Source organism: Globicephala melas, chromosome 15 (genome assembly GCF_963455315.2).
Source record: "Globicephala melas chromosome 15, mGloMel1.2, whole genome shotgun sequence".
Lineage (NCBI taxonomy): Eukaryota > Metazoa > Chordata > Mammalia > Artiodactyla > Delphinidae > Globicephala > Globicephala melas.
Window position 1 is genome coordinate 10,222,967 of NC_083328.1, and position 27,745 is coordinate 10,250,711.

Below are 27,745 nucleotides of genomic sequence, written 5' to 3' on the forward strand. Positions count from 1 at the left end.
CCTTGAAGCACATGCTGATTTGAGGAGGGTGATGTCCCCGAAGGGCAGGCCGGGGCACCCTAGTGATGTTCAGGGACCGTGGGGGATGGTGGTGATGGAGGGTCTCTGTCGAAGGTGGGAATGGTTTTTAGCCTCCCCTCGTCCCCTCAAGTGGCAACCATGACTCAGGTCCAGTAACTACTTCCACCTTGGACACAGCACCCAGGGTGTATTAAGGGATGTCTTTGGATTTGTCTTAAAACCCAGTGTCGGGACTTTCCTGGCGGTCCAGTGGTTGAGACTTCGCCTTCCAATGCAGGGGGTGTGGGTTAGATCCCTGGTCGGGGAGCTAAGATCCCACATGCCTCATGGCCAAAAAACCAAAACATAAAACATGCAGCATTGTAACAAAGTCAATGAAGACTTTAAAAATGGTCCACATAAAAAAAAAAAAAAAATCTAAAAAACCCCCCAAAATCCAGTGTCTCCCAGTGGGGTCTGTGCCCTTTGTGGCGACAGGGGTTCCCAGCTGGAGCGCGTCTGCCAGGCCCTTCCCATGGCTGTCCTCTGTGCTCCTGTCCCTTCTCAGCTCTGGTCCTGTTGTTCCCAGCCTCTCCCAGCATTTAACAGAGGCCTTCTACACCATTGGCTCAGCTGCTGTGATTTCTCATCTTGTTCCTGTGAAGGCTCAGTGTTTCAGGCTCCGGGCTCCTCTCACGTTACCGAGTGCATGGATGACACCCTGGGTGAAGCGACCATGGGCCACCTCCGACGTGATCTCTCTTCTCACACTCAGACTCCGTCCATTCACAGATGTTGGGGCCAGTGCAGAGCCCTGAGAAGGCGTAGGGACTCCACCGCCGTTTGGGTGAGTGGACAGCCCCTTCCAAGGCACTTGGGTCTCCGCCTTCCGTCCCCTGAGCCTCCGGCAGACATGCAGGCTGCCACTTCATAACGGTTCTGGCTCTCACTGTGCGCAACACCTTAAATCAGCTAATAGAAGACGCGGCTCACCACTCTCGTCAGGTCAGTCCTGACACACTCAGAATCCTGTCATGACCACGCTTGTCCCCTGAATAGATGGTCGCCCATAATAAGTGCCCAAACACTCATGCACTTGCTGTGTTCTGTGCGACAGTCGGATGCTGAGAACATCGAAACGGTGCTGACTTGGCCCAGCAGGTGACGGCCTGGCCACGCGCCCGGCCAACCAGGCCCAGGGCAAAAGCTTGGGCTGCGTCCGTGAAGATCAACACTGTTCTCCTGTGTGACGGCCGGTCCCAGCACCTCCCGACCGGCAACAAGACTGACTCAAACTGTCTCGTGGGCTATTCTTTTTTATCAGAACTGATGAGCTGCCTCGTGTGGTGTGACGTACAGACAGACCTTGGGGCAGCACCCAGCACAGGCCCGGCCCTGTGAGACAGCCATCGTCCCAGCGCCCGCCCAGCCCAGGACTGACCCCCAAGAACTTATCCCCTCCCCCAAAAGCCCCATACCTGACTTTCTGTCTCCCAGGATGCATTACCAGCCACCCCCAGAGACTCAGATTGCATTGATCAAGAAATCCCGGCCTTTCTTCCACACGAACCTTGCTATTTAACCTGGAGCAACAGCCGGATAGATTAAGCTTGAGCTGAGACAATGCTTGGAGTCCTTCTAAGATGTCTTTTCTCAGATTTGGGGCCACACTGAGGTGTGTGCTCAGCAGTCACATTTACAAGGATAAATCCAGATACCGTGCTCACCTCCTCAAACCAGGAGTCCACTGTCTTGCCAAGGAGGCAAACAGGTGAGATGTAGCTGGTGGGGGCGGGGATGGCCCACGGGGCTGGAGGGTAGAGTAGCTTAGTCTTGCCATCGCTCTGGTAGCCTGGTGGCAGCACAAGTGCCCTGAGACCAGAGAGTAGAGGACATGAAGCCATGCCCATCAGAAAATGCCCTGTTTGACAAACGAGACCTCATCAGACTTAAAAGCTTTTGCACAGCAAAGGAAACCATCCGCAAAACAAAAAGACAGCCTACGGAATGGGAGAAGATATTTGCAAACGATGGGACTGACGGGGTTAATAGCTAAAATATACAGACAGCTCATACAACTCAATAATAATAAAAAAACAACCACCACCCAATCAAAAAATGAGCAGAAGACCTAGATAGATGTTTCTCCAAAGAAGACATACAGATGGCCATCAGGCAATGAACAGCTGCTTAACATCGCCAATTATTAAAGAAATGCAAATCAAAACCACAATAAGGTATCATCTCACCCCGGTCAAAATGGCCAGCATCAAAATCTCTACAAATAATTAACGCTGGAGAGGATGTGAAAGAAAGGAAATCCTCGTATACTGTTGGTAGGAATGTAAATTGGTGCAGCCACTATGGGGAAGAGTATGGAGGTTCCTTAAAAAACTAAAAGTAGGGGCTTCCCTGGTGGCACAGTGGTTAGGAATCCGCCTGCCATTGCAGGGGACACGGGTTTGAGTCCTGGTCCAGGTAGATCCCACATACTGTGGAGCAACTGAGCCTGTGCACCACAACTATTGAGCCTGTGCTTTAGAGCTCGCGAGCCACAACTACTGAAGCTCGTGTGCCTAGAAGCCCATGCTCTGCAACAAGAGAAGCCACCACAATGAGAAGCCTGTGCACCACAACGAAAAGTAGCCCCAGCTTGCCGCAATTAGAGAAAGCCCATGCACAGCAATGAAGACGCAATGCAGCCCCCCCCCCCAAAACCAAACAAAAACAAAAAAACTAAAAGCAGAACTACCACATGATCCAGCAATTCCACTCCACTCCTGGGAAGATGTCCAGAAAAAACAAAAGCGTTAATTTGAAAAGATATATGCACCCCGGTGTTCATAGCAGCACTATTTACAATAGCCCAGACATGAAAACGACCCAGTGTGTGTCTGTCAACAGATGATTGGTTTAAGAAGATGTGGTGTGTGTACACACACACACACACACACACACACACACACACACACACACACACACACACACACACACACACACACACTGGAATATTACTCAGCCATAAAAAAGAATGAAATATTGCAGCAACATGGATGGACTTGGAGGGTATTATGCTAAGGGAAATAAGTCAGAGAATGACAAAAGCAGTATGATATCACTTATATGTGGAATCTAAAAAATAATACAAGTGAAGCTATATACAAAACAGAAACAGACTCAGACATAGAGAACAAACTCATGGTTACCAAAGGGGAAAGCGGGGGAGGGAGGGATAAATTAGGATGGGATTAACAGATACACCCTACTACACATAAAATAGATAAGCAACAAGGATTTACTGTATAACACAGGGAACTATATTCAATATCTTAAAATAACCTATAATGGAAAAGAATCTGAAAAAACATATACAAGTTAATCACTTCCCTGTACACCTGAAACGAACACAATATTGTAAATCAACTATACTTCAATTAGGAAAAAAGAAAATGCCCCATTTGAGTCTACCCTTGCAGACAAAAACTGACCGTAAGCTGTCCCATAGCTGCAGTTGACCTTCATTCCAGCGGGGGAACGTTGAAGAAGCAGAGGCTGATTGGGTACATTCTCCGGAGCACCCTCCATATGCCAGGACCTGCCAGTGTTTGGGGTGCGGCCATAAGGATGCATCATCCTTGCAGGTGCACTGGGGCTGACTGCCCCTGATCACTCTGGCCTCAGAATGGAGGAAAGCAGGATGAGGCCACTGCCCCACAGAGCAGCCGAAGGAGGCGGTGTTCTCCATGGGGACTCTGGGATTCCTTTAGGCAGCTTCTGCCCCTTAACCCTGGCCTTCTCAACCTCGCCTGTGTAACAGAATCATCTGGGGATGTTTCTGTTTTGTTCCTGATGAACATTTTGTTTACTCATTCATCAGCTGATGGATATTTGCGTTGGCCCCACTTTGGGGCTACTGTGGATAACGCCAAGACATTCATGTACACATTTTACATTAGCCAGAGTTTGATTTGTTTGGAACATTCCCATACAAGGTTTTGGGTGAGTATGTTTTCAGTTTTCTTGGGTAGATACCTCGGATTGGGATTGCTGGGTCCTTCATTTAAATTTTTAAGTTTTGACACCTGTATTGTGGAATCCACAACACACTGTAACACTGAGTTCCCAGACACTGATTATCTATTTCCCGGAATACAACTTGAGCTGCTGCCTACAGGCCTGTTAGGGGGTCTCTGCTCACTTCTCCTCAGCTCTCTCTACTCAGGACCCTCTCAGTGCCCGGTGCGTATTAGTGTGGGGAGACGGGCTGCGGTCCAGCTGATGGCTGCCAGAGCTTCCCGCTGGTCCAGCTCAGGTGGACAGCTCCTGGAAAGCATCTCCAACGAGATGCTCCAAGACCAGCTTTTGCAAGGGAAAGACCTCTGTGGTCTTTCTACCCCTTTATGCTGCCCTCCACTGTGCTTACAGGAACTTTCTTTAACCATCAAGGATGTTAGACTAACTCACATTTTCTTGGCCGTCCTTCCTGCTATGCATTCACACCTCTTGCCTTCTCTACCACATTCATTTTTTAAAAAAAATTGAGATGTGAGTCACATACCGTAAAACCATTTTAAAGTGTACAATTCAGTGGTTTTAGCCTATTATCTGTGTGGTGCAACCGTCACCACGATCTCATTCCACACTCCCTTTGGAGAGCTAGTGTTCACCATCGTGAGCCCCTGCTTCCCCACCAGCTGAATAAAAACCAAGGAGGAGGCAAAGTGACTACAGAGCGTGCTCTTTCCTTCTGTGGCCCTGCATTCCTTGTATTACTCTTTAAAAAACTTTTATTATTTTTTGCCACACCACACAGCATGTGGAATCTTAGTTCCCTGACCAGGTATCGAACCCTCACCCCCTGCATCCCTGAATTGGAAGCATGGGGTCTTTAACCACTAGACTGCCAGGGAAGTCCCCTTTTTATTACTTTTTAAGAGCGGGTTGAGGAGCTTTAAAAACTATACTGAAGCCAAGATGAGTTGAATCAGACTCTTTGGGGTAGAGTCCTGGCATAGGTAACTCTCCCCACTCTCCAGGGGAGTCCAATGTGCTGGGGTAAGAACCCTGCCAAGATGCAGCCAAAGCTGCTCCCACGAGGAATTACGCCCTGGCTGGGGGAAGGGCACATGCATGGTTCGGAAGGTGGGATGCCAGCCAGTCCTCTACATCTGTGATGCCCCCCGCCTTCCTGACTGCACTGCGAAGGCCCTTGAGTTGGCCAGGGTCATCTCTCCTGAGAAATGAGGCCAGGATCCTGGCTGCCCCCTTTCCTCCTTCTATCAGCCATGTTCAATAACCCAGACTCACCATTCAGATGCTACGTTTGGTCTCCTGCATGAAGTCCTCCGTCGCTCCCCATGGTCTGTAGCAGACTGTGAGGCCCCCAGCTGGCCTGAGAACCCACCTTGCATTTCGGCCTCATTTCTGCCAGCCCCGTCCATTTCCTCCCTCTCCCACTTTGCTTCTCCATTCCAGCTACGCTCCCCTCTAGGCCCTCTGCGCCTTTGCTGTTCCCTCTGTTTGGGTCCCCCTGCTAAGCTTACCAAGCTCAACCCTAACGTCCTGGCTTCTTGTTCCTCCTACTGCCGGACAGTGGTCATGGCCCCAGGGCACAGCATCCCCTTGTGGTGGAGCCTGGCACTGCAATCCCTGGGAGAGCCTGTTTTCACATCTTTACACCTCCTGGAGCAACTCAGGCGCAGGGGCCACAGCAGCGTCATCTGGGTCTCCAGCCCCGGGCACAAGGTCTGGCACCATCCTAGAGACAGTGAACATGAGTGAGTGGTGGGAAAGGAGGGCTTTGCTACTGTTTTGGGCAATCAAGAGTGCCCACCCATGTTGTGGCTCCAGTGCGATATGTGAAGGGTTGCAAACCCCAGAACGGCAAGCCTTCACAGCAGCCAGAATTTCTTGGACTCGGGGTGGTGAGTGCTTTAGCTCCCATCTTCCCTCCCTTCCATCTCCAGGGCTGCTTCTCCTGTGAGGCAGGGGTGAGGGGATGGTGGGGCCCAATGTAGGCAGAACCCTGCCCTGCTCACACCTGCCCTCCATGGAAAACATCAAAGAGGAGCAGGGTGAAGGGCGTCCAAGGTCCAGGACCTGCTGGTCTCAGGCCTCTTTCTTGCCTGGTCAGTCCCAGCATCCACCTGCCAAGGGGGCAGGAGCTCAACCCCAGAGCGCCTGTGGGAGGGACGCCAAGCACCGTGCCCTCCCCTCCTGCCCCCCAGGTGTCTTATCTGGAGGCATCAGCTCCTGGGCTTCCAGCACCAAGAAACCTTTCCTGGGGGTGTGACATTCACAGCAGGGTTCCAGCCCCTGATCCTTCCCCTGCCACCACCAAGGTCCTATCCTGCTCCAGGGGACCCCGGTCCCCCAGGCCCACCTCTGCCACAGATTTGGGGAGGAATGGTGAGTGTAGAAGCCAGTTTCCAAAGTGGCCCCCAAGGTTACCTTGACCTCTTGGTTTTCACACCCCTGTGTGGTCTCCTCCACGGTCAAATCAGAGCTGGGCTGCATGACGATAGAACATGATGGAGATGACGGAACGTGAATTCTGAAGCTAGAAGAAAAACTTTTTTTTTTTTTTTAGGTCCTACCTCGGTCCTTGAATCCCTTGCTCTAGGGGAAGCCAGGCGCCATATGACGAGGACACTCAAGCAGCAGAGACCCACGTGGAGAGGAACAGGCTTCCTGCCGACAGCCAGGCCCACCTCGCCAGTCATGTGGATTAAGCACCTTGGAAATAGACCCTCTAGCCCCAGCCGAGCTTCAGATGCCTGCAGCCTCTTGAGAGACTCTGAGCCCAAGCTGCTCACACGGCTCCCAAATTCCTAACCCACCAAAACCAGGACACACAAATAATCATTTTAAGCCTTACATTTTGGGGCCACTTGTTCTGCAGCACTGGGTAACTAATACAGCCCCTCGCGTTCTCAGGGCTATTTATTTCCTCTCTCGGATTCTTGCTTTGGCTCCTCCCAGCTCCTGGCCTAATGTTCCCCCACCCACGGTATGAGAAGGGAGAGAGATGAGACATAGCCCTGGATCAGCACAAAATCAGACAGCCGTCAGCCAACATCATTTTTTTCTTCCATTTTAATGAACACTTTACAAAGTACAAAATATACTGTCTTTTTTGGGGGGAACATTAGGTACTTTTTTTCTCTCTGTCATACAGTACATGAATCTCAAGGGTTTTGTGTTTTTTCAAGAAAGAAAGAAAGTGTGAGGGCCTGGGGTACGGGGCTGCCCTGTTCTCCCCTCGCCCAGACCTTGGGACAGATGCATGTGCCGCTGCTACTGCTGGTGACCCGGGGCGTATGCCAGGGGAGGGCCAGACCCCCAAGGCGAAACCCTGGGCAGGGCAGAGGCCCCTCTGAGCCCTGCTGTGCAGCCAGCATCCACTCACCCCCATCTCAGGATAACGGAAATGATTTTGGCAAAGAGCAAGTGGAGGGCTCGGGGTTTTGTTTGCTGTTACACCTCCCCACCCCCAGTTTTGGAGCCAACCCTGCCCAGCTCTTCCTGGACCATTTTCTGAACAGGTAAACTGAAGCAGTGGACAGGAAAATGCACTGGGCTTGGCCTCTGCCTTGGGACCTGAATTTGGCCTGTTTTTCACCCACCCCACCGGCCCTCCACTCCGGTTTCCAACTTTGTTGGATGCTCTGCATGGACGAGCCCCAGTAGGCAAAGGGGCACCAGCCCCCAGAACCCCTCCCTGTAAATACTGTCTTCAGGATTGGCTGCTTCTGAGGAGTCCGCCCAGCAGGTCTAGCCCTTGGCTGCAAGGACCTCCGGGCCTCTGCAGGGCAGAGCACAGCCCCTGCAGGGACACCTCTGCCCCGTCTGTCCGCAGAGCAGTTTTAGCAAAGTCAAGGGGGGTGGGGCTGCCTTGCGTTCGAGGTCTGCTGCCCGCACCCCTTCAACTCTACATGTGGCCCTGGGGTAAGAACGTACCCAGGCCTCGAAATACTGGACGAGCCAGTCCCTCCACTCGGATCTGGGCTCTGCACGTGTGTGCTCGAGTCCACACTACAGTGCGTGTCACAGCGCACACTCACGTGTGCGTATACACACACGTGTGGTCCTGCTCAGAACACTGCTCTGACGCCCAGCACTTGCCGCGTTCACAGCCTCCCGCACCGAGAACCGAGAGCCACGAGCTCCCTCCCCACCAGGCTGCCCACGAAAGCAGGGGCCAGGCCGCCCGCAGGCTTCTACCTGTACTCCAGGCCACTCCTGGTGCCCTCAGCCCCAAGGACAGCAGGCTGCCTCGGCCAACAGCTCCCAGCCTTCCGTCCCAAGAAAGTAGGCGTCCCGGGAGGGCGTGGGTTTCAAAGCTGAAGGCCATAGCCCACCCCGCAGCTTTCTCTCTCCCTCGGTCAATGGAAAAGGGTCCTTTTGCTGCCTCTAATTTGAAAATGAAAGAATGGAAAAGAGCTGGCGTGTGAGAAAAGGTATCTAGCTATACCAGGGCTCATCTCCCCTCACAAGTCCCGTCCACTCTTCCCAAGCCCACCCTCTGCTGGGCTGACCACCGTCTGCCATCTTGGTTGACCAACATGCGCCATCTTGGTGGCTCCCTTCCCAGGCGGCCTCCTTGAATAGAGGGCCACTGCCCCCTCCAGGCCTAGCCCCTGCCTCAGCACAGTACCCAGGAAACCTGAAGAGCCCAAGCCCCTGTCTTTCCACCGCTGGGAGACCCCGTCGTCCTCCCCCAAGCTCTGTCTGCCAAGCCAACCACTGACTCTGCTTCTCGGCGGCCGTGACGGCAGTGCCCGGGGGGCTGCTCCCCAGCCATGGCCTGCACTGGCCACAGACACATACACTGGGGGTGCTTCCTTCCTACCCGCCGCCCTGCCACAATTTTCCCTCAGGAAGGAGCGTCAAAAATTCCTGGCCCAGAGCCGTAGCGCTACCACCTGGAAGGTCCCCAAGGTCCCCTCTCTTAGCTGGGGCTGGGAAGGGCCCTGCTTGTGCCCACATCCAGATCCAGAGGCCCAGAAAGGTGGCCCAGGGTGGCTGGGAAGTGTGGCCAGAAGGGGCAGGAGGTGGGTGGGCAGGTTCATCTTTGATTATCAGGAAAATGGTACCGCTGGCTTGGGGTAGGGGCCTGGCCCTTCCTATCCCCCCCACAGCCTCCTCTCCTGAGCTCCGTGGCGTCCTCTGTCACCACAGAGGGGACAAGCCCCAACCGACCATGCATCTTCTGGACACCACACTGGCCACCGAGGCCATGCTGCCCGCATGGGGAGGCCACAGCGGCCAGCTCCGGGTCACCCGGTCCCTCCCTTCCCACCAGGGGCCTGTGGCCCGGAGTTGATGGGAGGGGGAGAATGCTGGTGCTTGGGGGGTTCTGGACCCCCGGAATCCTGGGGAAGGGAGGTCTTATGTGCCTCTCCTGCTTGGATGGGTGCCCTGGGCTGAGGTCAGTGGTATAGGCACCGCCTCCTGGGGGGCTCTGGAAACCCCTGTGGAGGAAAGAGGTGCAGAGCGGGCACTGCCCAACTCTTTGCTGGGTCAGGACTAGGGCCGAGGGAGAATGGGGTTTCTTAGGAACCAGGGGCGCCCATGTTGAGAGCTGAGCCCAAGAGGCAGATTTTGATAATTGGGGGCAGGGGTGAAGTGGGTGATCGCGGCCCCTGGTCTCCCTTAACCTCGCGCCGCTCTGCAGTGCGCAGGGACCGGGCGGGTGAAGAGAGAGCGCAGCACTTAGATGGTTTGAGCTTTTCTGACCAGCGAACAGCACAGACTCAAAAGACACACCTGGAGCCCAGGTGGCAGCTCCTGGGCCACCCGCTCACCCCCAAGCCAGAGCCTAGAGTGCCTCAGCCTGACAGGGCACCCTCTTCAGGCCACCTCTCTGGGGGTCTGGGGACCCCTGCACACAGCAAAGCCAGAGATGGCTGGGGGCAGCCAGCCACCGGGGAGACCACTCATTCTTCCCCCAGATTGCTGGAGACCCAGCCGCTGACTCACGGGCACACAGAGGCACCGAGGATGTGCCGGTCTCTGCACACAGTGGGAGGATGGGGGTGTGCGAAATAGAGGGGGCAGGTTTTCAGGGTGTCGGCTCCCGCCCTGTCAGCTGGATACACACCTGGGTAGCCCAGAGAGCGGAGTCCATCCGTCCCTTTCTCAGTCGGATGGGGCCAGTCCCCAGGAGGCGACCTGGGGAAAGAACCTGAGGCTTCTACAGCGAAAGAAATCAGGTGATGGGGCTGTGGGAGCAGACCTGGGCGGAAAGCCGGAGGGCGCCCGTCCCGCTGGGCCAGGTCTTCGGGCTGAGAGCACCGGCAAGGGGGCTCTTCTGTTCCAGCTGTTCCTCCCTCTGTGCCACTGTCCCCCAAATAAAATAAGGGTGTCCAGGGGCCTTGGTCGTGCCAACGGGATTACAGGAAGGGGCCGAATCCAGCTTTCAAGGGAGACTGGGCAGGAGGGGTTAGGGACCCTCAACACCCGCCCCGGAGCTCAGTTCCTGGGCCGTTGGTTTAGTTTTTCTCTCAAGTCAGGGCCGAGGCAGCCAGCCGGCTTCTCTAATAATCGTATTGCCTATATACTTGAATTAAAAATATATGGTGGCTCAAAACGTGCCTGTGTGCACGGCAGACACCGCGGGGCGGAAGCCCTCACGCCCCCACACACACACACGCACACACGCGTGTGCACGCTCACACAGTATATATTAACATATATATTGCTCAAGTATATATGCTATTTACAGTATATATCTATATCAACATAAAACACAGGTATTTATATGTGTGTACAATATACGTCCTAGGGGGTCTAGGGAGCACACGTTTCTGGGGGTCAAGGGGCCGACACACTTGCTCGGCAGGGAGGAGAGGCGGGGGAGTGACACGGTGAGGGGGGGACAGACAGGAAGGGGTCTGGAGGGCGTGCCACGGAAAAATCAAGGCCTTCCAGGGACAGTAAGGGGACTCTCGGGGCGTGAAGTGCTGCCCTGCCCACGTGGACACCCCCATTTTGGAACCAGCAAACAATTGACGTTTTGGTGTTTTGTGCAAAATGAATTAACTTAAAAAAAAAAAACACGTGGGTTCCGAATCAGTACTTGGGCCCCGAACATCTGCAAGGATCCAGACAGACAGCTTCCCCACCTGGTGGGTTTCCATGGCTCAGAGGGTCCCACGCGGCACAGAGAATGGGGGTGGGTGGGGCTTCACCAGCCCAAGAGAACGTCCCTTCTCCTCCGAGCTTCTCAGGGACAGCACGTGTCAGCTGCTGCCCGGGCACCGAGGAGGACCCTGCAGGTCCTGCTTGCTTGGAAAACACTCCCAGCTGGAGAGGAGGCACGGGGGTCACCCCATTCTCCGAGGGGGCTGGCTTGCCACCTGGCTGTCCACCACCCTGCGGCCCTCGAGTCCCCTCTGATGCTCAGAGCCACTCTGCCTTGGCAGCTCCGTGGGGGGATGCCCCGGGGACCCCTGTATCGTAACAGACCTCTGCTCCCAGCTTTCTGCTCCAAAGGGAGGGCCGAGACCCCTGGAAGCAGCTCCCGATTCTCAAGCTCGTCCCTGGAGCCACAGGGCGCCAACCAAGCGACGTCACACTCTGAGCCCCGGCAGACTCAGCGGGCCATCCCCTGAAACTACTGCCAGCTGCAGCCTGGGTGCAAATACATTAAATAAGAAACTAGAACAAGGTACGGTTTTCTCTATTAAGGCTCAGATAAGCTGCCTCCCAGGTCAAGTACTCATGAACACCACGGCCCCTGGACCGAGGGGTGGGTGGGCAGGTGAGTTGGGGGCAGAGGCCTTCCACTTTCCCCCAAAAGTGGGCCGAGGGGGCGGGGCAGGAAAACGGGGGAGCCCTGTGCTGGTCTAGTTAACTGCTGGGGAGGTGGGGGTGACCTAAGACACCCCAGGCCCAGAACGCTGGGGCTGCCCCCATTTAGGGGAACCCGAGGCTCTGCCAGCCCCAGGAGGGTCCAGGGAAAGCAGAGGGGACAGGAGCTCGTGCCCCAGGCTGGTGGGTCTCCTGGGAACCCCCTCCCCCCGGGACTGAGCGCTCGTGGTGGGGAGGGTCTGGAAAGGCCCCTTTGGCAGTCTTGCTGGGAGTTGGGGCACACGCCCTGTGGCTGGCAGGCCAGGTTCTGGGGGACTGGGGTCCCCCTCCAGCTCAGGGCCCCACCCGAGCTCCCTTGGAGCCTCACCAGCACACGACCAGAGGGCTGCCCACTGGCCTCTACTCTGCAGGAACCAGCCCAGAGCCAATGGAACCAGAGACCAGTGACCACAGGGGCCAGAACCCCTACCCTCACAAGGGCCTTCCAGGGCCCCATGAACTCAGCCCTGCTCAGCCAGCCCCCCAAGATGACCCGAGAACTGGTCCTCCCAGTGTCCTGTAGAAGGTGCCAGCTTCCTTTGGCGTCTGCCCCCGGCCGTGGGCGAGGCAGGAGGAGAAGGTGGGTCAGCTCACGAGCTCCCTGGGCCTCAGACATCATTTTCTGGGGCGCGGGTGGGGGAAGGAGGCGGGGGGGGAGGTTCTCTGGAGGGTCTGGGGGCTCCAGGAAGGCAGGAGGGCACGGGGAGGGCTTGGCTTGGGCCACAGGCCTGGCGGGGTCAGCCATCAGGGGCGTGTCCTAGGGATCCCTTCCTTGGGGGCCCCGGGGCCGATTTTCCAGTCTGTTGAGAAATACTGCGAGAAGAATCTTCAGAGTGGGGCTGGGCCCAGGCCTGGGGGGCAGACGGGGAGGAGCGGAAGAGGCCCTCCTAATGCTTCTCTGCTTGGCTGACTTTCAGGGCGCTGATGACGCCATTGATGTTTTCTTCTGGTACCTGCGAGGGGTGGGAAGCAGACACCCGTGAGCCCCTGGAGCCGGGCCTGCCCTGCCCGGGGGCCGGTGCCGGACACTCACCAGTGCGTGGTCGAACTTGAAGGTACTGATGTAGTAAGCGGGGATGTCAGCAGCAGCTAAGGGCTCGGAGATCTGGGCCACGATGCCGCACTCATCTGGGGACAGAGGCGGGGACCACGTTTAGCGTCCTCCCCACCCGGCCACCCAGCACAGCCTTGGCCTCTCCCCTCCCTCTGCTGGCAGTGCCCGCCCTGTACCCGCAAGCTTCCCAGAGACTCCCCGCCCCTCCATCCAGCAGGCTTCTCTGATCTCTTTGGCCAGCAGTGAGCTCTCCATCCTCAGGGCTCCACAGAAGGCACTTCTGTCTAACTGTGACCACCCTCTGCCTGTTTCCGTGCCTCGTAGTTTGGACTCATCTTCCTGGCCATCTTGCGAGTTCCCTAAACAGAGCTGGAGGTAGCGTGGCAATAAGAGGACGTGGGTTCAGGCCCTCTTTTTTGTCGCCCTTTTCTAGTCAGATGACGTGGCCAAGTCACTTCCTCTCTCTGAGCCTCCGTTTCCTCATCGGAATCCCCACTGGGTAAAGGTCCCTGCCTGTCCTAAAGGCAGTGTCAGGCATCTGATCATGAGGAATGTCATTTCCTTCTCCTTCTGGATCTCCAAAGCAGTGGCCTTCTGGCCTCCTCCAAACCTCAGCCAATAAGGTGGTCTTTGGGTTGCCTGGGGATGGTTCTCCCCTCTCCTCCACCCTCCTCCCCTCTTTGAAGGCACCATGCAAAGCTTCCTCCTACAGGAAGACCTCCAGGATCTGAGGACCACTCTTCTCTCCATCAGCACAACCCCTCAAAGCTACTGTTCTGATTCTGGCGATGATGCCTTTCCCCAGCGCTGTCCCGACTGGGTGGGAGAGTACAGATATGGCCACCAGCTCCCCATGGGATTCTGGGGCCAGAGCCTGGGCATCAGCAACCTGGGCTTCACCCTTCCCCCACCCCCAGCCTCCCCGGCACCCTTCCACTCCCCGGCCCTGGTCCTGCTTGTCAGCCCACCCTGGGACCTAGACATGACCCTGCAGGTCTCTCAAGCTCCTGTCTCCTGCTTGGTCTCCTGGGGCTCCTGGCTGGACCCATGGGCCCCTTTGGTGGCTGCACAGGCCTCGTGCTTGCACTTCTGGTGACCGTCTGTGCTGTTATGTGGTGGAGACCGGTTGTGTCCTAAGATTCTTTCGCTACAGACACATTCATTTGCAGTTCTGTAAAGGGGATGGGGGGTGCGGGTAGGAGATTAGGGTCTAGAATGGTGCCTTTCAAACCGTGGGTGGTGACCCACTGGGGACATCAATTTAGAAGGCTGGTAACCAGTGTTTTATGAAATGACAACAGAAAAGGGAAGGGCAAACAGCTCAGCACCAGAGCGAGTGCAGTTTCGTGAAACCGTAGAGTTGTTTGTGTATGCGTGTGCTGGGCTGTGATGGAAAACGTATTTCCTGCAAACCGTGGTCTAAAACATATGGAATTCGCCAGTCTAGAATCTTTCAGATTCTCAAGTTATTTTTCTTGCAGGGCTATTTATAGCTATTAGCCTGGCGCTAAAACCCTCCACATCCCGGGAAGGTAGATCCAGCTGCTGCCTGCTAGATCACACACTGTGTCCCCTGTCGCCCGCCCGTGAGGCCACTCAAAACAGCCCAGGGCAACTGCAGATGGTAGGACGATTCAAGTCTCATCTACTATCCCACCTCGATTCTCCCTTCAACCTGACTTTCTTTTTTCTGTAATATTATTATACTGAGTGTATTTTGGTAAACTTTGAAGCAAAGCTGGGGATAAAAAGATAAGCTGAAATGCATCACTAATTATCAGAGAAAGGCAAATAAAACTGCAATGAGGCACCACCTCACACGGGTCAGAATGGCCGTCACTAAAAAATCTACAAATAACAAATGCTGGAGAGGGTGTGGAGAGAAGGGAACCCTCCCACACGGTTGGTGCAGCCACTGTGAAAAACAGTATGGAGGTCCCTCAAAAAACTAAAAATAGAATTACCATAGGATCCAGCAATCCCACTCCTGGGCATATACGCAGACAAAACTCTAATTCGAAAAGATACATGCACCCCTATGTTCACAGCAGCACTATTCACAACAGCCAAGACATGGAAACAACCTAAATGTCCACTGACAGATGAATGGATAAAGAAGATGTGGTACATATACACAATGGAATACTACTCAGCCATAAAAAAGGATGAAATAATGCCATTTGCAGCGACATGGACGGACCTAGAGATGATCATACTAAGCGAAGTAAGTCAGACAGAGAAAGACAAACACCATATGATATTACTTATATGTGGAATCTAAAATATGACACAGATGAACCTATCTACAAAACAGAAACAGACTCTCAGACATAGAGATCAGACTTGTGGTTGCCAAGGGGGAGGGGGCTGGAGGAGGGACGGAGTGGGAGGTTTGGGTTAGCAGATGCACACTATTACATACAGAATGGATAAACAACAAGGTCCTACTGTAGAGCACAGGGAACTATAGTCAATATCCTGTGATAAACTAAAATGGAAAATATGAAAAAGAATACATATATATGTATATATAACTGAATCACTTTGCTGTACAGCAGAAATTAACGTAACATTGTAAATCAACTCTACTTCAGTAAAAAAAGAAAAAAAAAAGATAAACTGATATGCACAACTTCCTGCTTCTGAGTCTCCAGTGACGCCTGCCCCTTTGCCTGTGATGACCTGGTGAGGCTCTTTTCCACTGTTTCTACTGTGGAGAGGCACCGCTGCGTCACACCCACCTCTGCTGGTGCCGCCCTCTCCTCCCCGTCAGCCGGGTTAACATCCACTGGCCACCTCTGGGGCCACCTCCTCTGGGAAGCCTTCCCTTCCTCAACCCTCTCCAAGCCTTACACGTCCTTACATGTGGTAGTGACAGCAACTGCTGCTTGCTGAGCACCCGGTGTAACTGACACGTCATGGAGGACTTCGCACCACCCTGAAGCAGGATGTACCATCATCCTTGTTTTACAGACTAGGAAACTGAGGCTCAGAGGTTAAGCGCCAAGGTCACCCTGGTTTCCTTCAGCCTCCTTCACTGGCGAACTTGCCTCTAGGCTACTGGGTCTCCATATCCCCACGGCCCCAAACTGGGCAGCAAATGTGGGTGGGAGAGATGCTGGGGTCGGTGGAGAAGGTGGCCCCGAGAGACAGGCTGGAGCCCAGGGTTGGACCAGGAGCCTTCAGTGTACATTTCCTAGCACTGCAGAAAGCAGCCCCCTGTCCTGCCCCTGGGATGGCTCTGGCTTTGGCCTTGATGTGAGCAAAGTTAGGGGGTGCTGTCCAGTCCTGCTAGTTACTGTGTATCTGCGACCTTGTCCAGAGAAAGCCACAGGCAGGTGGCAGAACCGGGTTCCCTCTCCGACCTGTGGCCCTCAGGTCAAAATGCCCTGCCACCTTCACGTCCCGTCCCAGAAGCAGAGCCCCCTGGGCTGACCCCACGGCCCCTGGAGCAGTCTGAGCTTCATCTGGAACATTCTGCACTCTGTCTATGGGAAATCAGGATTTACTGATCCCATCAGGGCCAGCTGAGGGGCGCTCCCCGAAACAAACGTCCTGTGACTTACCAAGAGCCTCTTCTGGGTTCAACGTCTTGGGTCTGACAAGTCTAGCCCAGAGAAATCATGTCTCATCAAGACAAAGCGCGCTGCAGTCATCACAAGGGGGTCAGCAGCCTACACTCAGCGCCGGGAGAATCGGTACCGTGTGGCCCTTCTAACCGAGAGGTCTGAGACCCGTGGCCCCTTGGAATATGCTGATGGGAAAAACTGTCTACCAAAGACAGCTTGGACAATTGTGGAAACTGAAGCTAGACTGAGTCTTGGGGGATTCCTGTGAATTTTCTCCCGGGGGATCAGGTCACTGTGACCACACAGGGAAAAGGGTGCGGGGCTGGGATGTCTTGAGTTTTACTGTGAGCTGTTTGGCAACTGTGTTAAAAAAAAAAAAAAACCTCATTAAAAATGACAACAGTCATTCCCTGTCAACAGTGGGACTAAGGAGAGATTTTTTTTTCCTCTTCTATTTTTATCATGTTCCCAATATTCTAATAAGAAGCAGGTTTTAATTTTTCATTGGGGAGGGGACGGAGAAGAGTGCTTTGCTTGAAGCTGCTCTTCCGTCCTCCGAGGCCAATGCCTCCCGTCACTCACTGGACAAGGGACCGCGTGGGCTGTGGGGACCTCAGTCTCCCCATCTATACCGGCGCTCGGCAATGCCGGCCCCAGCCCCCCGGGGCTCACCGAATCCTAGGGGCTGTCCTCCAATCCGCACCATCTTCCAGAGCTCTCCAGATGCGCTCGTGAACAACAAATTACTAGGAAACCTTGAAAGGGAGCGAGTGAAGTTAATCCCCAGATTTTAACGGTGCTCCCTCTGCCAGCCCTCCCTGGAGCATTCCCTGTCCTTGGGCACTGATGTAGGGCCAGAGCAAGGGGGTGTCTGGCCTGAGCTCAGGGGCCCCAAGGACTCTCCCAAGCCCTCAGCGCACTCACTCTGCATCTTCCTCATCTGGGGGCGGGTAGGGGGAGCAGGAAGGCAAGGTTGGGACCGGGCTTTGGAACAACTGCCCCCTTTGCTCAGGCTGGGCAGGGTACCCCCCCCCCCCAGCTCCAGACAGGGGTGGGGGGGTGAGGGACAAACGGCACTGGATGGCGCTGGATGACCCGGGGCCTTTGTCTCTGAGTGGCCTGTCATCTGTGAGCCGGGGCCACTCACCTGCAATGAAGGGCTGGGGTAGGGACATATTAGGACCGAGTGGGTGATAAGCCCATCACAAGCCTCCAGGCCGGGGCCCGGCTCACCTCTGCTGGGTCTGCACGTCCATCACCAGGGAGATGTAGCCCTCGATGAGGGAGAAGGAGAAGAAGCGGATGTGGCCACAGTCATCGCCGGCCGCCATGGGGTCCTTCACTCTGGGGGCCGGGGCAGCTGGTGAGGGGTGGAGTGGGGCCCCCACTGCACCCCAAGCCCCATCAGGCCCCCCTGCCCCGCCCATCAGTCTGGGGGTGTTGGGAAGAGCACGGGCCAAGTCCTGGCTCTGATCCTGCCTTGCTGGTGGACCCTGAGGCACTACCTGCGTCGGCCTCTGCATCTGTGAGGTGTGGACGATTCCACGGCACTCACAGAGAAGAGCACCGCACTTTGCGTTTCTGGAGTCCCAGCCCGCCCTCGGCACAGGCTACACTTGCCCTTTCCTGGGGGTGGCTTCTCTGTCCCTGGGATGGCCCACATCTCAGGGCACAGTCTATGGTCACTGCCAGCTCACTGGCCCCTGGCCCCGCTCCACGTGGTGCTGGCCACAGCTTACAAGCTGCCCTGAGGAAAAATGCAAAGCTGCTGCCCACCAAATGAAAAAACCTGAGTTCGCAGCTCTTCGGATGACTGGGCTTGCCCTAGGAGCTCAGGTGACAGTGGGGTGTTTATTATATCCACATGTGGGCCTAGGGCGTCACCAGGTTTTGGGGTTCCCAAGGAATGCCATTCTCCCCTCTTAGAATGGGGATCTGGGGTACAGCCATGTCTCGCTTCTCAAACGAGCTCCCAGGGCAGGTCTGTGCCTCCCACCTCAGACTGGGGCTACTAGACAGAGCCGTGTCTCCCCTTGGCCACCCAGCAGCCCCTCACACCCGAGGAGGCCCTACCCGTTGGAGTAGAACATGACATCCATGAGGAGTGTGGCAACAGCGGGCAGCGTGTCCGGGTCCAGGCTGGTGACACAGAACCTGTTGCTCGGGCTGGACAGTGGGTGGATGACGGGCCTCTGGACTGTGAGAGCACAAAGACAAGGGGCGCTGAGGCCGGGAGGAGAGGAGCATCGTGGGGCAGGAGAGGGCCCAGGAAGAGGGGTGGGGTCAGCCAGCAGCTGCTCTGGGGAGGCTGGCTGCAGGCCCTGCAAGACCTGGCCCGGCGCTTCTCCAGCCTCCAGCCCCACCCCCAGGCCCCCGGGCCTTTGCACATGCCACGCCGCCTGCCTGGAACGCCCTTCCCAACCTTCACCACCGGGCTTAGCTCCTACTTGTGCTCCAAGCTTCAGCTTGAGAGTCACTGCCTCTGGGAGGCCTGGCCTGATAGCCTGGACTGGGTCAGAAGTGGTCTCTGGCCATTGCTGGCTGCATCCACATCCACTGCCCTGGCTAGACCTTGGGAACAGAGTCTGATCAGGACTGTGGTACCGTGTTATGCCTGGCCCTCAACTGATGCTCTGAGAATGGGGCTGCCCTGGGTAGGACCTGGTAATTTCTTGAGGTCTCTCTGCACAACCCTCCCCCTCCCGCAACTCACCCATCTTGGGCTTCACGAAGCCGTTGGTGATGCCGAGGTTCTCGGCTGCCACCGTCTCGCCATTGACGACCCGCAGGATGGTGAACTCTGATGACAAGGTGTGGGTAACGAAGGGCAGGTCCCGCTCACGCACCTGGGGACGGGGAGTCAAAGAGGGAGTGTACCATGGTCCCTGGATGGAGTGGGCCTGGGGCCACCAGCCCCTTCACTCTGAGATTCTGTCCCCAGAACGAGCTTCCCCTGTCCTTGCCTCCCGCTGTCCTGGTTGGGGACGGGAGCCTGGGACCAGGGGCATGTGCCTCCCCAGGGGCAGCAGGGAGGATGCAGAGGGGAGAAGACACCGTGCCGAGGGCTAGGAGGTGCAGGTCCACTCCCCCACTCCCTCTTGTGTGTGGTGGCCACACCTGTCCCTGGCCTGGGAGGACTCTCCAGGGTGGCCACGCCCTATGGGAGAAGAGCATGAATAACACGGTAGCCAGGAAATGCCGCTGGCTCCATGGCCAGACACACTTGCCACCCCAGGGGAGGGGTATGGGATTGGGGGAGCCAGACATCCAGCGAGGGGGGCATCCCACCCACACGCACCCCCAGCCCTCACTTCCTGGCCTCCAGCTTAAACCCAGCATGGTCCACACAAAGGGCAGGCAGTGGGTGGGACTAGACCAGCCAGGGCCATGCTGACACTGGACTGATGACCCTAAGGTACACTTGACCTCTCTCTGAGCTGATCACGAAACCGGCGGGGAGAGGCACAAACTCTGCAGACCACATCCGAGGGGGCGCCCACGTTGCCTGGGCGTGGGCTGCAGCTTGCTCACCAGGATGAAGTCCGTCTGGTAGGTGGACAGCATGAACACAGAGATGTTCTGGTCGGCCAGTGGGGCGATGACCGACTTGGCGATCTTGGTCACACCGATGGGCTGGGAGCTGGAGAAGCTGCCACCACCCGACACCACGTTGAGGGCCAGCCAGGTGGCGTCGGCCACACTCAGGTGTTCCGAGGAGGGCAGCTCTGGAGGGGGACACAGAAGGCCGGCTTATGACTGATGGGCCCCAGATGTGTGACCTCGGCCAGCCCGCCCTCTGGGCCTCAGCGCCCTCATCTGTCAAAGGAGGCCGAGATCGTCCTTAAAGGTCCCATCCGGGGAGGACCGAGCAGGGAAGGCTCTCACAGGACTCTGGATGTGCCCAGCAGCTCAGTAGGGCAGGGACCATGGGAACAAGGGGTTTATCTGTGCTGGGCCTCAGTTTCCCCAGCTGTGAAGTGATGCGTACTCAGCAGTAACAGTTTTGTTATTTCTGGTTTTCACTACCTTTCTGGGTACCAGGTGCTGCCATCACCACCTTATACCGGTGGACCGGGTCCCATGGTTCTCAAACTGGGTTCCCAGGAACCTCCCAGGGGCTGGGGGGTAGAGGGGAGGCCAGGAGAAGACAGGGTGGGGGGCCCGGGATTTTCCTCCCTGCTTCAGTTAGACCTGTACTTCAGGCTCCTCTGGAAGCACATTCAGCTCCAGAAGGCCTCCTGAGGTTGCCACCTTCCAGTGGGCAGTGACTGTCACCCAAGTCCCTCCTGAGAGCCTGGGGATCCTGGGGGCGGGGGCACCGGCAGGGGCAGGGTCGGGGAGGTTCAGAGCGGCAGTGATCGCCCAGTCTCCTTGACTAGCTCACAAAGACCATCCTTCCACCCCGTCCTGCAGAAAGAGTACCCAGGGGAGACTGTGCACGGGACATGGTACACACATGTGCACGGCTGCATGGACAGGCAGCCACAGAACAGAGCACAGGCTGCACATGGAACTCTCCACGCATCACAGTCGCCTGCTCGAACCCACCCCGTACCAGGACTGTCATTTCACCCCATACATATGACAAACCAGAGCTCTGAGGGGCTGGTGACTTACCCAAGATCACTTAGACAGGGAATAACAGAGCCAGGATTCAAACCCAGATCTGACTTACAAACAGACCCTTATGCTCGATGCTGGGCACCACATGGGAAGAAGGGCCAGGTCCCCAGCAAGGGGGTCGCTAAGAAGAGGGGGCCGGACACTGGTGAGTTAAGGGGGCTGCGATGATCATGATGCTGCCCGAGGGAAGCTGGGTTGGGCTGTGCTGGCCTCAGCAAGATGGCTCCGGAAGCCTCAACCAGGCTCCTACCTGCCCAGCTAAGGTCGTCATGGCAACCACAGCCTACGGAGCCCATTGGCCCTGCTGGCTGAGAGGGGCCAGTCCTCCGCCAGGCTGGCTGGAGAGGTGGGCTGCTTCCCAGAGAAGGGAAGGGGTTTGGGAGTGGGGGAGGCAGGAGGAAAGCCTGATCTCAGGCTTCCACATCTAGTCTCTCCGCTTGTCATCTGGGGTGTCAGAAGAGAGACTTCTCAGCCCTAGGACCGCCAGAGGAAACACGCTCCCCAGAACTGAGTGTCCCAGTTCAATTCTGAAATTCCAAGAGGTCTGGAACTGGCCATGGAGGGGATTTCCTGGGGGCAGTGCTGTGAGCCCCCAACCCTGCCATCTTAAGCAAAGACAGCCCCAGGAGCCACCGAGGGCCAGGGTGCCTTGATGGTCTGTCATCTGAAGCACCATTTTAATATACTAATAAATAAAATACTTAATAAAAAAATTTAATTTCACTTTTCAGTAGGGCAGAACCCCAAAAGCCATCTTAGGAAAATTCTGGAGGGGTCCTTTCCATCACCGCATGCTAACACATCAGGACCATGTCAGCTTTTGTGAACCTGCCTCTGCCTGCCTGTTCCAAGCTCCTCACGACTCAAAACTGCCCAGTGGCTTTCCACGTTCTCTGGAGTAAAAGCCAAAGTCCTCGTGCCGCTGGGAACCAGCATTGCCCCAGAGGGCTTTCTGGGATGATAGATATGGTCTATACCTCCGCCGTCCAAAGCCACTTACCCCATGTGGTAACGGAGCACTTGAAATGTGGTCAGTGCTACAGAAGAAATACAATTTTAAGTTGCACTTAATTTTGGTTCCGTTAAATTCCCATGGCCGCGTGGGGTGAGCGGCCAGTTCAAGTCTACAATTGGCCTCACTGGCACGCCAGCGCCCTGGGGCCGTTGTCTCCAACGGCTTTGTTTTCTGCTATTCTCAGCGCCTGGCACACGGAGGCTCCAGAAGAATGGATGAGGAGGGACGTGGCAGCTGTCCCCGCCCCTCTGCTCTGCCCGGGCCCCTGTCCCCACCCATCGACCTTCTCTGCTGCCCCCGCGCGCCCCCACCCCAGCTCAGTCTCTGTGGTCAGGGCTTGGTCACACTGCCAGACCCCAGGTGGAGGGCGGCCTTCGACATCATCCCACGCTCCTGCACCCGGCTTCCCAGGATCAGGCAGAGGGCCCCGGGGGAGCCAGCGTCATCCCCAGACACTGCCAACTTCTCTGAATTCTTAGTCCAGCAGTGCAGAACGCTGTCCATTTGCTTATAGACCTGGCTCAGAAGTCAGTTCCTGCCCCATTTCACAGAATAGGAAACTGAGGCCCGGAGAGGGAAGCTGACTGGCTCAAGGTCACAGTGCAGTAAATGGGGAGGGCACCTCATTCTGGCACCGTGGCACGTCTGTCCAGACCCGTCCCGCCACCAGCCCGTGGTGGGGTGTCGCGAGAACCCCTCTTGCAGGGATTAGCTTCAGGACTGTAAAGTTGGCGGGGGGGTCCGGGCAGCTGAGGTTCCAATGTCCCAATTCTGACACCGTGGTTCCACTGGCCCTGTAAGGCCTTCACCTGGCAGGTGGAGCCTCTGCTGCCCCAGCCTCAGGCCTGCCCTCTGTCCCCCGCCTGAGTTCCACAATCCAGTGGGGCCTGATCTTTAGCAGTGGGGTCCTCGGCGAGCACGTGAGGGTGGTGGCAAAGAACACAGGCTTTGGGCTCAGACAGTGACAAACTCTAACCCTGGCTCCGTCCTCTGCAGCAGAGGCTGCTGGGAAGCTGCTGCTGATACAGTGGTGAAGGCCATTCCCTCCAAGTCCGCAAAGCGCTGGGGTATGTGCATTTTTAGGGGGTGCTAGGGTACCAAGGCTCTGCTCCGAGGAGTCTCTCAGCGGGTTTGGACGGGTCCCGCGGAGAAGCCCAGGCCTGAGGCCGACCGGAAATGGGGACAGAAGTGGGCGGGTGGGGGATGGTGGGCAGCCTGCAGGCTGCCACTGCCCAGAGGAGTTCAGCTCAATCCAAACGCTACTCAGGGTTTGGGCGGCCGGTGAGCGGGGGTGGGTCTGCCCGCCGGTCCCGGCTCTCAGTCCTGGATGGAACCCACCGAGGTGCTTCAAGCAGCAGGCCCGGACTGAGAGGGAGGTCAGCCCTGGGTCAGTAGTCACCTCTCTGAAGCTTCCAGAAGGGTGAGCTTTGTCAGAGCAGCAAAGCAGCTGGAGACCACAGTGCTCGCTGCTTCTGGCCCCAGGGACCCCAAATGCTGCCCTGGCACTCGGGGGCAAGGGAAGGCCTGCCTGGTCCCATCGTCACCCAGGGCAAGCCTCAGGGTGCCCGAGGTGCCGCTGCGGGGCTGGGGGCGGGGCTGCCAGGAGCTGCCAGGAGGGAGCCAGCTTGCTCTTCCCTAGAGGAAAGGTAGACACATCCCAAGACTGAAAGGGATTATTAATACTGTCACTGCCCATCGTCCAAGACCCTAAAGATAGCCTATCAGAGCTGAGGACGCTCCCTGGCGGGTCGCTGAGGACGCCTGCCACCTCCCAGAAATTAAGTCGGCAGCTCTGTTGCTGGGAGCCCACCCCACCTCCCCAGGAGTCCCCCGTTTCCGGCTGCAGGACCTGTGGTTCCCTGTGCTAAGTGGTCACATCCTCTGACAGAGTTTGTCAGGCTTCTCCCACCCTGCCTGCAGCGGGGTCACGAGTCCTGGGGTCAGGTGGGCGGGTTGTGTCCTGGCTGTGTGACTCTGAACGAAATCACCACCTCTTGGTTTCTTAGTTTTCAAATGTTGGTCTGATGAAATCAGGATAGACTCCAGGAGACGCTTGGAGGATTTAATGGGATAATCCCCATCGAGTGCGTAGCTAAGTGCCTGGCGTCCGAGGGCTTGCCAAGTGCCAAAGCCTTTGTTATAATGCTGCTGCTGGGAGTTTTGTTGGTTTCTGGATAGAAGTTGGGGAAAAATGTATCAAGAGTTCAAACATGTACAGTTTCACTGTAAAGGAGTAGTTACACATGGGACAAAGAAAGAGTTATGGGTATGAACGTTCAACCCAAAAGGATTTAAGACAAAGACCTGGGAGCTACCAAAAAAGTCAACGCCAGGGCCGGGCAGATGAACCACAGTTCATCTGTGACAGAATACGATGCATCTGTTTAAAAAGCAGGTTTTTCAGCTATGAAACACATTTTCCAATCATGAAGGAAATCAGAATATAAAATTTATGGTAGGTATTAATTCTGCAATTAATGTCTCATTCTGTAGGTGTGGTAAGTAGGAGAGGGCTTTTATTCTCAGCTGATACAGGCTCAGGTATTCAGGGTGAGCTGTCCTGAGGTCTTAGTTTCAAGTGGTCCATTAAATAATAAATGTATGTGTGCACTGTTTATGGACAAGAAGTGAAAACAGTTGTCCTCAAAGGTGACCAGCCGGCAAGTCTAGTTTCAGGTGGAGGGAACAGGGGTGTTAATTGTAGGCTCTCAACGGTTGTGCAAGTCTGAAAACTGTCAAAATACAAAGGGTATCGGGAAAACACACTTTTGAAGGCTATCTGATCCTGGGAAATTATACTGAGTGGAATGAAAAGATAAGAAGCATGTGCACTACAGGTCAACACGGCGAGATATCCACACCTGGGGGTGTAGAATGTGGAGACCTCGTGGGAAGGACTTTGCCACGAGGCAGCCCTGGAGAGGTCGAGGGAAGCGGGTGGGCGGGCAGGAGCTGAGGTGTCATGGGAGTGATGCGGGGGACTCTCCAGGGAAGCAGCCCTCCCTGCAGCAGGCACCCCATCCTCAAGGTCCACCCCTCCTCCCATCCCGGGAGATGTAATCTCAGCTCCAGGCTGAGCTGCCAGTCTGTTATTCTACACAACGCGGGAGACGCTCCAGAGGCAGGTGTGCGTCATCCTCCATCAGTGCTCACCGGGAGGGAGCGGTCGGCTTCAGGGCACAGTGAAGAACTGGCCCCGACTGGGATCCCAGCTCCTTCACTGACCTGGACCTCGTGCAGAGGGGACCCCTACTGGGGGTACTACTGAATTAGTAAGTTAGGAGCTCAGAGCTAGGCGGGAGATGCAGGGAGTGCTGATGGGCACTGCACTGTTTGCCCTGGTGGACACGCAAAGTGGAGGTGGCACGTGACTCCCTGATGCCTGTCATACAGCCACACACACACCTTACAGAACTCGGAGGGAGGGAAGGAGGTGATCCTGTGTTAGGGACGAGGCCACGGAGGCCCCAGGTCAGTGAGCCACTTGCCCAGAAGGTAGCAGAGGCTGGATAGAAGCTGGGTCTTCCCCTCAGCCCTGGGTGAGGCCAGGAGTTACCTCTCGACATCCTCCTCCCTCCATCTTTCGACCAATCATGGCACCAAGCCCCAAGTGTGCTACAGGTCACACCGACACACACAAGGGGACTGTGACGGGTGGGGGCCCCCCGATGTGCACTGGGTCCCTCCAACCGCAAAACTACCCAGAGGTCAGGGCAGGCGCTGCTGCTCCCATTATTTTGGGTCCCTGAGAACACCTAGCATTGCACAAAGTAAGTGCTCATTAAATATGTAAGAGCTCAAAATACACACACGCACCTCCCTTCTGTTGGCCACACAGACACACAGCATCCATTTGAGCCAAGAGCCTCTAAAATTCCACAACCAACAAGGAGCTGCCTGGTTAATGTCACTGACGATCGCCCCTCCCTCCCAGGAAAGGTCCAGCATCTTACGTACACGTGAATCGCAGACAGCCGCTGGTTTCTAACCATAAAAGCTTCACAATGGAGGTAACTGTTGGCAAACAATAACCAATGTACCCTGGCTGATGTCAACAGTGGCCAAGGGAAGCCCTTGGGTGAGAAGCAGCACGTGCAGAGCTGGGAGACGGGGCACCATCCTTCATAGGGTGTGACACAGCCAGCATCCCTCCCTGGTCCCACCGGGGCAGCCACAAGCCCAGACTCCCTTTCCGAAGAGGAGTCTCCTGAGAGAACCCCCCTAGAAGCGAGGTGCGAGGGTAGAACTCAGCATCGCTGCCTCTCACTGCAGCCTCCACCCCACCCCAAATCCTGCCCTCTGAGAGCAGACTGCCCTGGGCCTGCCCCCTTTTTCTCAGGTGCTCCTGTGACCTTGGTCTGCTGGGAACCACCACTTCTCAGCAGCACTTTCTCCTCATTTCGGCTGGAACCACCCTGAAAGCACTTCCGGCTTCAAATGCCCCTCTGTCACTCACGGCGACTCTGGGCACGTAAATGGCGGCTTCCTCACCTGTAAAATGGGTCTCCACTCTCTACCCTTCAGGCCACTGGAATGATCCCAGGAGGTGATATGCCTCTGCTGGGCTCCAGTTAACCGTTAAGAGTGGCGGAGGGGGAACGGGAGTCTTACTTTGTATGGTTTTCCCCTGTGGCTCCACAGTGTAAGCGTGAGAGAGACTTACTACTTAAATCTATGTACACAGTTTTTTCTCTGGTAACGATGGATATCCAAGCAGCCTGACGTGCTGACCAGGAGTCACGGCCTGGAAGTGAGACCCTGGCTCAGAAGTCACAGAGCGGCTGGGCCCCTCCTGGGCTAATAATTGAAACCTGCTTCCCCACGTCCTACCCACCCTGTACTGAAGAGTAAGCCGATGACCCCTTTGTCACCGGCTCCGTTCCAGCCACTCAGGTTCAGGGAGAGGCAGATCGAGACTTCGCCTCCATTGTTTATGGTTCCAGGGAACCTCAGGGTCTGTAAGTCCCTCAGGAGCTGAGGCTCAGCCCTTACACCTCCTGGTCTGCCCTGCCTTGCCCTGTCCGGGGCCTGGCCCGTGGAAACGTGCATAAACGACACCAGTGGCGAGGCCTCGGGCAGGCTGCACACCACGTGTCTGTGCTTCAGCTGCTTCATCTATAAAGTGAGGACCGTTAGAGTCGTTTCCAGTGTTTAGCACAGTGTCTGCAGACAGAAGCACCGGCAGGGCTGGTAAAGTGCGTTAATCTATGTTGAATGGCGGAGGGGTGGGCGTGGAGGTCCAAGACTCAGCTCTGGTCTTGCTTCCTATTTCGAGGGCCTCTCCCGTGGGGTCTCCTGCACGGTGGGGCCTCCTCTGTGACTCGCTCTCGCAGCATCCACACCCTCCTTGCACAGCACCCACCGCAATGGCAGCTCCACAATTACTGGTGTAATTAGCTGGCAGGTCCTGAGGTTCATAGGGTCGGAGGTGGGGTCTCTCATTCCGGGGCTCAGCAAGATGCCGGCACGCAGCAGGTACTCAGTAAATACTGCCCCACCCCCCACCCCGGGGCTGGCTCAGAATAACCCGACACTCAGCTCAGCCAAAGGACGGCTCCCTGGTTACAGACAGTTCCTGCAAACACAGCCTTCCAGGACCAGCAAAACTGGCTCCCCAGGTCCCGCAGCCTC

The 27,745-nt window shown here is 56.0% G+C and overlaps 1 protein-coding gene across 9 annotated transcripts in view; it reads right to left on the reverse strand.

Annotated features, from left to right (window-relative positions):
* The window catches only part of CASTOR2 (cytosolic arginine sensor for mTORC1 subunit 2), a 79,959-nt gene that overhangs the window by 14,033 nt on the left and 38,181 nt on the right, over window positions 1-27,745 (reverse strand). For 4 of the 9 annotated variants that reach the window (XM_060284973.1, XM_060284972.1, XM_060284978.1 and 1 more), the window contains exons 3-12: window positions 20,008-20,201; window positions 19,190-19,322; window positions 18,550-18,673; window positions 17,710-17,820; window positions 17,149-17,231; window positions 12,887-12,981; window positions 5,544-12,806; window positions 3,489-3,595; window positions 2,753-2,780; window positions 1,728-1,921 (exon numbers count right to left, since the gene is read on the reverse strand). In XM_060284973.1, coding sequence (XP_060140956.1) covers window positions 12,741-12,806; window positions 12,887-12,981; window positions 17,149-17,231; window positions 17,710-17,820; window positions 18,550-18,673; window positions 19,190-19,322; window positions 20,008-20,201 — 806 coding nt within the window. In that variant the 3' untranslated portion in view covers window positions 1,728-1,921; window positions 2,753-2,780; window positions 3,489-3,595; window positions 5,544-12,740. The remainder of the gene's footprint in view (window positions 1-1,727; window positions 1,922-2,752; window positions 2,781-3,488; window positions 3,596-5,543; window positions 12,807-12,886; window positions 12,982-17,148; window positions 17,232-17,709; window positions 17,821-18,549; window positions 18,674-19,189; window positions 19,323-20,007; window positions 20,202-27,745) is intronic. The other 5 variants (XM_060284977.1, XM_060284976.1, XM_060284975.1 and 2 more) reach the window with 5 other exon arrangements.